At 46.5% G+C, this 14,624-nt stretch overlaps 1 protein-coding gene across 1 annotated transcript in view; it reads left to right on the forward strand.

The window, feature by feature from the left end:
* Nucleotides 1-14,624, forward strand: part of CNTFR (ciliary neurotrophic factor receptor) — a 334,285-nt gene that overhangs the window by 75,742 nt on the left and 243,919 nt on the right. The window contains exon 3 of the mRNA XM_087923232.1: nucleotides 13,854-13,963. Within this exon, the coding sequence (XP_087779358.1) occupies nucleotides 13,854-13,963 (110 nt within the window). The remainder of the gene's footprint in view (nucleotides 1-13,853; nucleotides 13,964-14,624) is intronic.

Below are 14,624 nucleotides of genomic sequence, written 5' to 3' on the forward strand. Positions count from 1 at the left end.
ACCCCCTACAGACCTCTTAGGAAAGGGTTGAGGTCAATAGTAGACAGTCTAAGGTTAAAGTTTTTGGGGTTTGGGGAAGAAACCCCAGAGTCAGGTAGAGGATTCCAGACATTGACCCCTCTGTGGCTGAAGTCGTATTTCCTGCAATCAAGTTTGGTGCGGTTAACCTTGAGTTTGTATCTATTGTGTGCTCTTGTGTTGTTATGGTTGAAGCTGAAGTATTCATTGACAGGTAGGACATTGCAATGTATGATTTTATATACTATACTTAGATCGGTCGAAGGCGGTGTAGTTCTAGGTTTTCTAGGTCTAGAGTTTCAATGCTGGTGGCATAAGGTCTTCTGCAACGAGTAGAGGAGTGGAGAACTCTTCTTGTGAAATATTTCTGGACTTTCTCAATTGTGCTAATATCAGATACGTAATGTGGGTTCCAGACTGATGAGCTGTATTCGAGTCTTGGTCTAGCAAATGTTTTGTATGCTCTAGTTAGTAGTGTGATATTACCAGAGAAAAAGCTACGTAGGATTAGGTTAACAACTCTTAACACCTTTTTGGCTATGTAGTTACTGTGGGCTCTAGCACTTAGATCATTAGAGATGAGTACTCCAAGATCCTTGACGGAGTTTGGATCATCAACAAGGTCTTGACTATTCAGCCTGTATTTTATTTTCTGATTTCTTTTTGCCAATATGTAAGATGGAGACGAAGGTGGGGGGGAAAGAGATAAATTCAGATTTGAGGCTCATGAGCAAGTAAGGCGCTTTCCTTTCTCCTGGTTGCTCGGTCTAATAGTCAACTTAGCTTGCTGCTTTCTCAAGAGAGACCCTATTCCAGAGGTCCCCAAACTTGGCAACTTTAAGACTTGGGGACTTCAACTCCCAGAATTCCCCAGCCAGCTCTGCGGTTGCCCAGTTTAGAGACTTCTGCCCTATTCTGTTTACTCCTTCAGCGAAGTCCCACTTACTCATGAAGCCAAGCCTGGGATGACTTCTTAGTCATGACAGAGAAATAGAAGCTCCGTCTCCGGAAGTGGGATTGATCACCATACCAGCTTGGGGGGGGGGGAAGAGAAGGGAGGGGTGAAGTGATGATCTTGCTGGCTGGCGCACAGGCAGAAAACGACTATGAGCCAACAGAGGTTCCTCTCAGTAACTGAGCTGGCAACTAAGAGAGAATGGTTGTCAGGCTACAGCGAAGAGAAGACCCCCAAACCACGTTGTTGTGCTAATCAGGATTTTCTTTTCTTTTTTAGGGTGAGTGACAGGAAAGAAAGGGGTGGGTTGGTCCTCTCCTGGTTGCTTTTGAGGTGCCTTGCGGAAGGCAATAGAATGAATGAGCTGGAAGGGACCTTGGGGGTCATCTACTCCAGCCCCCTGCTCAAGCAGGAGACTGTGTACTATTTCAGATAGGTGACTGTCTAGACTCTTCTTAAAAATCTCCAGTGATGGAGCGCCCACAACTTCTGGTGGCAAGCTGTTCCTCTGGTTAAGAGAATAATGAAGTTGGAAGGGACCCTGAAGGTCTTCTAGTCCAACCCTCTGCTCAGGCAAGAAACTCTAGATATCATTTCAGACAAGTTGGCTGTCCAGGGTCTTCTCAAAAGCCTCCGGGGATGGAGCACCCACCACTGTTCTGAAGGCATCTTCTGTTTCACCGGTCGATCGTTCTCCCAGTCAGAAAGTTTCTCCTTGGTTCGAGGTCTCTCCTAGATTACTTTCCACCCGTTGCTTCTTGTTTTGCCCTCAGGTGCTGCTGCCTCAGGTGCCCTCCTGGGGCTGAAGAGGACTTGCTAGATCAGGGCTCTCCAACCTGGGCAGCTTTAAGACTTGTGGACTTCAACTCCAGCTTTGCTGGTTGAGGAATTCTGGGAGTTGAAGTCCACGAGTTCTTAAGGTTGGAGACCCCTGTGCTAGAGGACATCAGGAAAGGTGGGACGGGCGGCCCAAGACATCGTTTCTCCTGCCCTCCTTCCTTGGCTGGGTTCACACAACCGACTGAATCCGAGAGAGACTCATTTGCCCAACTTGCAGAGCTCGTCTGCCTTCAATGCAGTGAAGAGCAGCCAAGAACATGAGGGGTCTGGAGGCTAAATCGTATGACGAATGGTTGAGGGAACCAGGTATCTTTAGTCAAAGGAAGAGAAGGATTGTGTGGAGAGGGATACATGATGGCACCTTCCAATCCTTGATTGGAATTTTATTCTCCAACCTTGGCCACTGTAAGACTTTTGGACTTCAACTCCCAGAATTCCTCAGCCAGCAAACCTATCTGAGGAATTCTGGGCGTTGAAGTCCACCAAGTCTTAAAAGTGCCCAAGGTTGGACACCCCTGGGCTAAAGCACCTCAGGGTAGAAGAAGAAGCAATGGGTAGAAGCTTATGAAAGAGAGATCCGACCTAGAATTAAGGAGGACTTTCTTGACCATGAAAACAATGAATGGCTTGTCCTTCAGAAGTTGTAGGTGTTCCATCACTGGAGGTTTTTAAGAATAGCAACAATGACAATAAGCACATAGGCTTATATATTGCTTGATAGTGTTTTACGGCACTCCCCGGGCAGTTTACAATGTCAGCATATTTGCCCCCAACCATCTGGGCCCCCATTTTAGTGACCTCGCAAGGATGGAAGGCTGAGTCAATCTTGAGCCAGTCAGGATCGAACGCCAGGCTGTGGAGATGCAGATTTGCCTGCATTACCGCCTTCTAATTACAACGCCACCAGGAAAAAAAATTACGCCATTTGTCCAGAACGGAACAGGGTCTCTTCCTGCTGAAGTCGGGGGTTGGGCTAGAGGACCTCCAAGGTCCCTTCCACATCTGTAAGTCTAGATTCTTTTTAGCTGCGACAGGTGCAGCTTTTTGAGTCTCTCGAATTCTTCAAGATCTTCCAATGTTTGTGAAGCTGCTAATTCTTGAGACAGGATTCTACCTGTTTGGGGTTTTTTTTTTCTTTTCTTTCTTTCTGGCTATTTCCTCTTTTCTGTCTGCTTTTTATTTCAAATTGGCAGCTCATTTCTGGTGGGAAACAAGGATGGGATCTTTGAAGGCCTCCTTCGCAGAAGCAAGGTGCACGTGGCCATTTTTACAAACAGCAAAATGACACAACATGAAAAATACGAAGTGCAAAGCAGCCGGGAGTCCCGGGGGGTGGCGTGGAAAGGCAAACTTGTGAAACATGTCTGTGAAAAATGGGCTTGTCTGAATCTCTGGATGAATAAATGCTTAATAAACTGATCCTGGTAGGAGCTTATGGGAGCCGGGAAGATATATTGGGGGCACCAGCGACTTAGCAAGGAGAGAGAGCTCAACCCCCCAGAGAGGTAAATTTAACCCCAGACGTAACGCCATCCGGGGTGTTGTGCAGGGGTGCGATTCAACTGCGATTGTAACAACTGGTTCGGTGAGCATGTGAGCAGAGCATTCGCTCCTGACCTTCTCCAGCGATCCTTGTGTGTTCAACAGCTGGTGCATCGCGATCTGCTGCACAAAACAGCTGAGCTTGAAAAACAGGTTATAAAGCACAGAGTGAAACCTGGGCGGGCCAGTGGGCCCAAAAGCTGATCATCGGAGCAAACCCAACCAGTTCTCTCCCAGCTGATCCTCGGAGCTATCGGTTCACGCAAAGCAGGCCGAACAGGTAGAATTCCCACCCCAACACCCGGTGTGGTGTCAAAAGGCGTGCTTCAGTCCTTAGCGGAATGCCCCATTTTGCCAGCGTGGTCCTCCAAGGGACCAAGGAGGATACAAGGTACACCTGTTTCCCCAAATTCACGGCACGAAGAGTTTCAGTTTTGCCATCCAGGGAGATCCGAAACTTCCTCCCGTGAAGTCATGTTTCCCGGATAGTGGAGTGGGAGTGGCGCTCTTGAGTGTTTGATAGAATCTCGCTCTTCTCGGGAGTTGTCAGTACTTTAGAACGGGGTTCTCAGGATGGGCATCCTGGGATCTTCTGCTCACATAAGGAAAGTCTGCCCCAGCCAGACTCCCTTCCCTGGCACAATTTAAAGCAGGGACGTCCAACTTTAACGAGATTTGTAGATTTCAACTCCCAGAATTCCCTAGCCAGCCATGATACCATCCATCCATCCATACATCCATACATACATATCTGTCTGTCTGTCTGTCTGTCTGTCTATCTATCTATCTATCTATCTATCTATCTATCATCTATCTACAGTATCTATCTATCCATCCATCCTTTGCTGTCTGTCTATCTATCTATCTATCTATCTATCTATCTATCTATCTATCTATCATCTATCTACAGTATCCATCCTTTGCTGTCTGTCTGTCTGTCTGTCTATCTATCTATCTATCTATCTATCTATCTATCATCTATCTACAGTATCTATCTATCCATCCATCCTTTGCTGTCTGTCTATCTATCTATCTATCTATCTATCTATCTATCTACCTACCTACCTACCTACTTACAGTATTATCCATCCATCTATCTACCTATCTACAATATCCATCCATCCATTCATCCATGTCTGTCTGTCTGTCTGTCTGTCTGTCTGTCTGTCTGTCTGTCTATCTATCTATCTATCTATCTATCTATCTACCTATCTACCTACCTACCTACAGAATTATCCATCCATCCATCTACCATCTACCTACCTACCTACCTACCTACAGTATCTAACCATCCATCCATCCATTGCTATCTGTCTGTCTGTCTATCTATCTATCTATCTATCTATCTATCTATCTATCTATCTATCATATCTATCTACAGTATCCATCCATCCATCTACCTACCTATCTACAATAATATCCATCCATCCATTCATCCATGTCTGTCTGTCTGTCTGTCTGCCTATCTATCTATCTATCTATCTATCTATCTATCTATCTATCTAGTATTATCCATCCATCCATCATCCACCTACCTACCTACCTACCTACAGTGTCCATCCATCCATCCATCCATTGCTATCTGTCTATCTGTCTATCATCTATCTACAGTATCCATCCATCCATCTACCTACCTACCTATCTACAATATCCATTCATGTCTGTCTGTCTGTCTGTCCATCCATCCATCCATCCATTCATCCATTATCACTCTCTCCATTATCAATCAATCAATCAATTTATATCTATCTGTCTATCTATCTATCTATCTATCTATCTATCTATCTATCTATCTATCTATCATATCTATCTACAGTATCTGTCCACCCATCCACCGACTATAGGAGAAGGTGTGGCAGAACTTGGAGGTGGAGTCAAAAGAGGAATCAGCCTAGAATCTCTACCTAGTCACAAGCGGACTGAGTCCAACTTCCCTTAAATCCCATGGAGCCTTACCTAACTCCAAGCAGGTGCCCACCATTAGTTGAGAAGATTCCCAAGCAGAGGCTTCTAGCAATACATCAATTGACTTGGAACTTTCACCCATGGAGCTGGTCGGTTGGGCCAGATAATAACGTACAATCCTGGGAAACTTTGGACTGGCAATGTTGCTTGTAAAACTGGTTTAGATGTATCATTTTATAATGGATTGGCAGATCTTGGCTTACCCGAGCCTTTCTGCCCACCACCATATTTTACCCTTGCTTGTCTCCAACCCCCCCAGCAATAATTTAGTGGTGCTTCTGGCCAGTTCAGAACCATCTCCAAGGCTGTTTGCATCGGAGGACAAGAAGTAATTTGGGCGAGGGTCTCTGGCAGATTGTCAGCCATTGCCCTTGCGTTCTGGGCTTCTTCCCAACGTGGGCTGTGAGTGATGGGGTGCCACGGGGAGGGGGGGAAAGGCCGAGTTAAATGTCTCAGTGGCTGCCACCTGACAGGAGTGATGAATAGGCCTACAGCCTGGGCTGCCGGTGTGACAAACAGCCTGTTTCCTCCTTCAAGCTTCACGAAAGGCTGCAATTATTTCCAATTGCTGTGCAAATGAGTTTCTCAGATAGGACCCCATGGGATTTTCCCCGTGTTTGTTCTTGTTTAATGGTCCTTCTAAAGAGCAGATCTTAAAAGAGCAGGAAGCAAGAGGGACCGCAGATTCCCAGAGCCTCAAGCCAAAGTTCTCCCTCTGGGCTCTTTGGTTGCAGAAGCGGATGACCAGTAGTGGCCAGTTAACCTTTCTTTGGCTCAAGCAAAGCAGTTGAGTTGAGTTGTCTTGAGTTGTCTTGAGTTGAACTGATTTGATTTGATTGGGTTGGGTTGATTGGATTGACTTGGGCTCTTTGGTTGCAGAAGCGGATGGCCAGTAGTGGCCAGTTAACCTTTCTTTGGCTCAAGCAAAGCAGTTGAGTTGCCTTGAGTTGCCTTGAGTTGAACTGATTTGATTTGATTGGGTTGGGTTGATTGGATTGACTTGGGCTCTTTGGTTGCAGAAGCGGATGGCCAGTAGTGGCCAGTTAACCTTTCTTTGGCTCAAGCAAAGCAGTTGAGTTGAGTTGTCTTGAGTTGACTTGAGTTGAGCTGATTTGATTTGACTTGACTTGACTTGGGTTGACTTGGGTTGGGTTGATTGGTTTGAACTGGTTTGACTTGAATAGCAGGGAGGACACTCCGTAAAAGCAGCTGTTTCCATTTAGGACTTTCCAATTGGGAATATTTTCAGAGAGCCTTCACTGAGCAGGGAGGGGGCTGGACTAGATGACCTTTGAGGTCAGTCCCAGCTGTCAGGCATATGTGATTCTGAGCAGGGGTTCTGGAAGTTGGTAACTTTTGGTGAAATAATGGAAGTCTGCCTCCCAACAGAATGGAGAGAAGGTGGATGCAGGAACTGCTTTGAAAAGAGTTTGGGGAAAAAAAATTGCCAGTGTCACAGAATTCTGTGGCATTAATGGGAAATATAAAAAAAAGAAGGCAGCGAATGAAAAAAAAAATGCATCTCCAAGAATAATTGCTACCCCCAAAATTTGAGGAAAATACATATTGAATATCGTGCACCGAGAGAGAAAAAGATAATTTCAAGGAATGTAGCCGGAGTGAACGAGGGCTGGTTTGTATTAAGGGAGAAAGAGAGAAAGCGGAGGGACTTGATAGAAATACGACATCGGTTTGGAGGTGGGTGAGGAAGGGGCCTCCCAGAATGGCGGGATATCAAATGCAAGAGAGTGTCTGACTTGGGTTGAAGACCACGAAGAGAGGAAATGGGGCCGGAAGGATTGCAGGTGGATCTACTCAGAGGCGGCCTGGAATCCAAGCGAACATGGTTGGAGTTGCCTGTGGGAGAAGCTCAGTCATCCAAGTCAAGATTGTCCCAAATGTCCATTTTTTTTTTAAAAAAAAAGAGGCAACTGGACTTTCTTTCTTGGGTTTTTTTTTGTCTTGAAGACATTTCGCTTCTTCTCCAAAAAGGTTCTTCAGAACTGAAGAAGCCTCTTGGATGAGAAGGGAAACATCTTCAACAAAGGTGGCATTCAGCAGGTTCTGACCAGTTCTGGAGAACCGGTAGTGAAAATGTTGAGTAGTTTGGGAGAACCGGCCAATGCCGCCACTTCTCCGCCTCCCATTGAGTCTCAGCTGATCGGCTGGGTCTCCTTTGGTTGCCCTGCAGAGGAGAACGGAGCTGGAAAGCAGGTTAGAGGGGTGGGGAGGGAAGGGGGATTTTGCAGTATATCCTTCCCTGCCACGCCCACCAAGCCACACCCACCAAGTCATGCCCACAGAAAACCACGCCCACCAAGCCACGCCCACAGCTGATCAGCTGGGTCTCCTTTGGTTGCCCTGCTCAGGAGAAGGGAGCTGGAAAGCAGGTTAGTGGGGGTGGGGAGGGAAGGGGGAGTTTGCAGTATATCCTTCCCCTGCCACACCCACTGAGCCACGCCCACAAAAGATGTAACCCCACCACTGGTTTTCAAGGCAAAACCATCAAGTCCAGTTGCCTCTGGAAAAAGCATCACTGGGATGGTTGGTATTGGCAGCCGCGCAGGAACTGATGGGAGAGGCCTGAGAAGGTTGCAAACTGGGAAGGCTGGAGCCGGCGAAGGAGTAACTGGAGAACCCATGAGACCTTCAGAGGGTTGAGCTGTGGACTGTCCTCATGAGAAGCGGTTGGCTCAGGGAATTTGGTTTCCAAGGCCACCAGAGGTGGAGACGGTGCTCGGTGAAATGGGGTTGTGGGAAGGATCAGCCCAATTTGGGGTGTCCTGTGCAAAAAATATATGCAATCCTACGGCTGGAAGGAATCTCAGTGGCCTTCTGGTCCAACTCACTGCTCAAGGCAGAAGACTGTATACCAAGGGTGGCCAACCTTGGCCATTTTAAGACTTCAACTCCCAGAATTCCAGCAAAGCTGGCTGAGGAGTTGAAGTCCACAAGTCTTAAAGTGGCCAAGGTTGGCTGAGGAATTCTGGGAGTTGAAGTCCACAAGTCTTAAAGTGGCCAAGGTTGGCTGAGGAATTCTCGGAATTGAAGTCCACAAGTCTTAAAGTGGGCAAGGTTGGCTGAGGAATTCTGGGAGTTGAAGTCCGCAAGTCTTAAAGTGGCCAAGGTTGGCTGAGGAATTCTGGGAGTTGAAGTCCGCAAGTCTTAAAGTGGCCAAGGTTGGCTGAGGAATTCTGGGAGTTGAAGTCCACAAGTCTTAAAGTGGCCAAGGTTGGCTGAGGAATTCTGGGAGTGGAAGTCCACAAGTCTTCAAGTGGCCAAGGTTGGCTGAGGAATTCTGGGAGTTGAAGTCCACAAGTCTTAAAGTGGCCAAGGTTGGACACCCCTGCTCTATACCATCCCAGACCAATGGCTGTCCAAACTTTTGTTGAAAGCCTCCAGTGATGGAGCATCTACGTCTTCTGGAGGCAGATACTTCCATGGCTTCATAGCTCTGATAGAAGTTAAAAGGCCTCTGATCTCCCCTCACACACACACACACACACTTTAGCACAGAGGTCTCCAAACCCAGGAACTTGAAGACTTGTGGACTTCAACTCCCAGAATTCCTCAGCCAGCTTTCTGGGAGTTGATGTCCACAACTCTTAAAGTTGCCAAGTTTGGGAGACCCCTGTTTTAGCACCTCACTGGCTCCCTGGGGAGGCAGGAATCCCTCCCAGGGTAAGGAGAGACCCCAGAGGTGGAAGGATCTACATGTATGAGGGAGATTAACAGAATAGCAGAGTTGGGGGATCTTGAAGGTCTTCTAGTCCAACCCCCTGCTCTTGCTGGATCTTCCTTTCCAAATGTCACACACACACCTGGATCAAAGTCCAAAATCAGGGACATCTCCAACTGCACCTCTACAAAGGAAGGGCACAGGTTAAAACCAGCAGGGTACCTGAATCACATTCCTGAACGTAAACCAAGGACAAATCTCTTTGTTCTTGGGAATAAAATGAGTCTCTTTTTTCTCAGGATGTCTGGGTTTCATTAAAAAAAAATGGTTCTTGCACTAGTCTGGCTCATGAAACCCCAAATTATTTGTTCAACATCTCTCACAGCCAGGAAATTCCTCCTTATTTTGAGTCTGGATCTCCGAATACAGAACAATCAAGTTGGAAGGAAACTCAGAGGTCTTCTAGTCCAACCCCGCTTCAGAAGCCTTGAGTTTGTATCTATCCTTTGCTCTTGTGTTGTTATGGTCGAAGCTGAAGTGTTCATTGATGAGAGAAAGAGAGAGAAGAGAGAAAGGAAAATATAAAAAATAAAATAATAAAATAAAATAAAATAAAATAAAATAAAATAAAATAAAATAAAATAAAATAAAATAAAATAAAATAAAAAGTTAGCAGATACAGTTAGAGGAGTCCTTGACTTACAACCACAATTGGGCCCAACGCTTCTCTCGCTAAGCTAGACAGTTGCGAAGTGACATTTTTGGCCGCTTTGCATCCTTTCTTGCCACGGTCGTTAAGTGAATCACTGCAGTTGTGAAATTAGTTACCCAGTTGTTAAGTGAACCTGGCTTCCCCATTGACTTGGCTGCTCTTCCAGATTTGCTTCCCCACCCCGTTTTTTTTAAACGGCAACTACTCAAACAGGCCTCGGGATGTTTGATGAGTTGACATAGAGACTGTCCTCGGTTTGCGACCACAATTGGGAACAGGATCTCTGTTTTGTTAAGCGGGACAATTGTTGTGAGTTGATCCCAATTTTACAACTTTTTTTCCCCTTTTTACCATGATTGTTCAGCGAATTCCGGCCGTTGTAAATGAAGTCGCAAAGTTGTTAAGTGAACCTAACTGGCCTGGTTGTTTCTTGCTTGTCCCAAGTGGGGATCCTGGGATTCTTCAGCCGTCCTAAATACAAGCCGATTGCTGAATTTTGAGAACGGTCATAAGTGTGAGGACCGAACACAAGTCACTTTTTTTTTTTACAGAGCAGTTGTAACTTCAAACAACTGTTAAATGCAAGCAATCAGTTTACTCCTTTTTGTAACTATACTACAGGGGTCCCCAAATTTGGCAACTTTAAGACTTGGGGACTTCAATTCCCTGCAAGGCTGTTGAAGTTGAAGTCCCCAAGTCTTAAAGTTGCCAAATTTGGAGACCGCTGCTCTACCACATACGTTTTAAGCCCGAACAAAAGCACTATGTTCTGACCAAGGCTTTCCGAGACCGTAATTAAACACTCACTTAGTCCAAACAACTTTTGTTTTATTTCAGCGCTGGGAATTATGTTCATTCCCAGCCTGTAATGAGTCCCAAATAGTCCCTCAAGATAAGCACCCACCTTTCTCTCCTTTGAATGGCTGCCAACAACTAAAGTGCCAAATGAATTATAAAAAACCAACTGAAGTACAAAGTCCGCACAGAGCTTCAAGGATTAATCCTTGAACTGAGCAAATGACTTTGCTTCCTGCAAAGGTTTTGTCACCTTTGCCTGTCCTTTATCCCTTAGGGGAGGGGCAATTCCCTCCCAGCCTTACTCTAGAGTGACCCCTTTTGTTTCAGCTGCTCTCGCCTTCCAGCAGCTCTGTGCACATGCACACTGGGAACAGGCTCCCCTTGTTCCTCTTCCTCGCTGCTGCCAAACTCCGGAGGCTCCGGAGGCAGCACCCCACTCCCAGATGATCCTGGCCCCATTTCTGGGTGCAGGACCCTCGTCCGAGTCCTCTCCAGACTCCCGGACTGGTCCCCGTTCTTCCCCACTGTCCCAATTCCACTGCCATCCGACCGCGAACCACAACACATGATGAAAGCATGCAAGCTAAGAATGCAGGTTGCGTTCCTCCTGACCGTATCGCACACTCCTCCTTTTGGGTAGGAAAATCTCTTTACAATCCTGGCCGTAAATCTAATTGTGAAGATCAGCCACAAAAACCTGACAGGGTTTATTGCAAAAAGGAAATGAAGCTTAGGAAAACGGTTACAACCTCTAGCAGAGGAATAAAGGAGAAAGACCGTTCCTGCTTCCCCTCCAAAACCTCTTTCTGTAAACAGCCTCCCAATATATGTTTCCGGCAATTTTGTGAAAAACTGGCCGTGTCTACAACGCCTAGGAAATCTATAGGATGCCTGGTGTTTTTTAGGCGAAATAGGAAACGTCTGTGTTATTTTAACATGTTATATGTTTCCCTAGGCATTGTAAATTTTACCTCGGCATTATATAGGATAACAGGAACTTACTAAGTATGGAAAGAGAGTTGTGAAAAAAGACATATATTAATCTTGGCAGCTGCCAAAAAAGCCAACACACAATCCTAGGCTGCATTAACAGAGGGATAGAATCAAGATCGCATGAAGTGTTAGTGTCACTTTATAAAGTCTTAGTAAGAGCATATTTGGAGGTCTGCATGCAGTTTTGTTCTCTACAACATGGGTTTTCAAACTTGACAGCTTTAAGGCTTGCGGACTTCAACTCCCAGAATTCCTCCACCAGTCGTGTTAGCTCAGGAATTCTGGGAGTTGAAGTCCACAAGCCTTAAACTTGCCAAGTTCGAAGAACCTTGTATGATTTAGCCTCCAGCCCCCTGACCATCTTTGTTGTTCTTCTCTGCCCTCTTTCCGGGGCCTCAGCAGGTGAGCCATCCTTTAAGCCAGGGGTCCCCAAACTTGGCAACTTTAAGACTTGTGGACTTCAACTCCCAGAATTCCTGAGCTAACATGACTGGAGGAGGAGGAATTCTGGGAGTTGAAGTCCACAAGTCTTAAAGTTGCTAAGTTTGAGACCTCTGCTTTAAGCTAGGGTCCTTCAAACTTAGCAAGTTTAAGACTTGTGGGCTTCAACTCCCAGAATTCCTGAGCTAACATGACTGGAGGAGGAATTCTGGGAGTTGAAGTCCACAAGTCTTAAAGTTGCCAAGTTTGAGACCTCTGCTTTAAGCTAGGGTCCTTCAAACTTAGCAAGTTTAAGACTTGTGGGCTTCAACTCCCAGAATTCCTGAGCTAACATGACTGGAGGAGGAATTCTGGGAGTTGAAGTCCACAAGTCTTAAAGTTGCCAAGTTTGAGACCTCTGCTTTAAGCTAAGGGTCTTCAAACTTAGCAAGTTTAAGGCTTGTGGGCTTCAACTCCCAGAATTCCTGAGCTAACATGACTGGAGGAGGAATTCTGGGAGTTGAAGTCCACAAGTCTTAAAGTTGCCAAGTTTGAGACCTCTGCTTTAAGCTAAGGGTCTTCAAACTTAGCAAGTTTAAGACTTGTGGGCTTCAACTCCCAGAATTCCTGAGCTAACATGACTGGAGGAGGAATTCTGGGAGTTGAAGTCCACAAGTCTTAAAGTTGCCAAGTTTGAGACCTCTGCTTTAAGCTAAGGGTCTTCAAACTTAGCAAGTTTAAGACTTGTGGGCTTCAACTCCCAGAATTCCTGAGCTAACATGACTGGAGGAGGAATTCTGGGAGTTGAAGTCCTCAAGTCTTAAAGTTGCCAAGTTTGAAGACCCCTGATCTATAATATAAAAAGATGTTGAGGCTCTGGAAAGAGTTCAGAGAAGAGCCACAAAGAGGATTAGGGGTCTGGAGGTTCAAACCTAAGGATGAACGGTTGCTGGAATTGGGCATGTCTGGTGTAGTGAAAAGAAAACTAGGGGTGACATGATATTTGAGGGGCTGCCCCAAAGAAGAGGAGGGGGTTCAACTTATTTTCCCAAGCACCAGAAGGCAGGAGAAGAAGCAACAGATGGAAACTAATCAAGGAGAGAAGCAACCAGGAATTAAGGAGGAATTTCCTCAGGGTGAGCACCAGAGGTTGGATTCAGCCGGTTCTGACCAGTTCTGGAGAACCAGGAGTGGAAATTTTGAGTAGTTCGGAGAACTGGCAAATACCACCTTTGACTGGTGATTTTACACTCTCCTTCCACTGCCACACCCACCAAGCCACGCCCACAGAACCGGTACTAACAAAATTTGAACCCCACCACTGGTGAGCACAATTAACCAGTGGAACAGCTGGACTCCAGAAGTTGCAGGTGCTCCGTCACTGGAGGTTCTCAATAAGAGACTGGACAGCCAGTTGTCTGGAATGGCATAAGGTCCCTCTTCAGTGGGAGGTTGGACTAGAAGACCTCTAAGGTCCCTTCCAACTCTGTTATTTGTTCTTCTGATCATTAAAGAGAGGTTCAGCTTAAAATTAAGGGGAAATTTCCTCACAGTCAGCACAATTATCCAGTGGAACGACTTGCATCATGGAGGATTTTAAGAAGAGACGGGACAGCCATTTATCTTGGAATGGTATAAGGTCTTCTGCTTGAGCCAGGGTTGGACTAGAAGACCTCCAAGGTCCCTTCCCACTGGGGTATTCTGCTGTCCTGTTAATTGATCCGGACTACAGCTTCCCTCCTGAAATTGTGGGTGCTCTGTCACTGGATGGCTTTCAAGAAGAGATTGGGCAGCCATTTGTCTGAAATGGAATAGGGTTTTCTGCTTGGAGTGGACTAGAAGATCTCTGAGGCCCCTCCCAGCTCTGGCATTCGGTTATTCGCTCCGGGAAAGCTTCGTCTGGGTTGACCCGTGCATTTTTCTCTTGACAGATAGCCCCGGTTGTCAAGGAGAAGGGCCCAGAAGACGCCGAGCGTGGAGAAGCCGGGAGGAATTGGATGTGCCACTTCAGCGGGACCCTGCCAGTGAGGACATCCGAGCGGTGAGTGTTCAGAGATTAGCTGGTGACCTAGCTCTTTTGGCTACGGCGTGGTTTGTTCTCAAGGCTGTGCGGTTCTGGACCTTGTTTCGGGCACCCTCTGGCTGATCCTTGGTGGGGGAGCCGCTGCTGGCCAGATCTATCAAGTGGGTGGGCTGCCAGAGTGATGAAGGTCAAGGGCAGCCAAGAGGAACTTTGCTGAGTGTTGAGTTGACATGGATGCCTCTGAGGGCACCGAGGCCGGAGAGGTTTCGGCCAGGCTATGGTGCCCTGAAGTCTGCATTGAAATGATTAAATCGGGGCTGCCCAAACTTGGCAACTTTAAGACTTGGGGACTTCAACACCCAGAATCCCCCAGCCATCTGGCTGGAGAATTCTGGGCATTGAAGACCCCAAGTCTTAAAGTTGCCATGTTTGGAGACCTCTGCCTTAAATCTTTCTCTGCCCGTGTGACTTTTCAGCAAGACGGAAAAAGGAAAATTGGTCTTCCTTAACACACAAAGTATTTCCAGCTTTTTTATCGTTCTCACCGTCTTTTCCAGCTGGGCTGCAGAGGATGGGAATTTTATACCCCTATTTTTGAAAAAAAAACATAAGTGGAGTAGACTTGACAGAATGTCATATTATTCCCCTGATTCCTGGGTGTGTGGTGCGGGGGGCATTC

The sequence above is a fragment of the Pseudonaja textilis genome, chromosome 2 (genome assembly GCF_049901715.1).
Source record: "Pseudonaja textilis isolate UNSWEBS1 chromosome 2, rPseTex1.2, whole genome shotgun sequence".
NCBI lineage: Eukaryota > Metazoa > Chordata > Lepidosauria > Squamata > Elapidae > Pseudonaja > Pseudonaja textilis.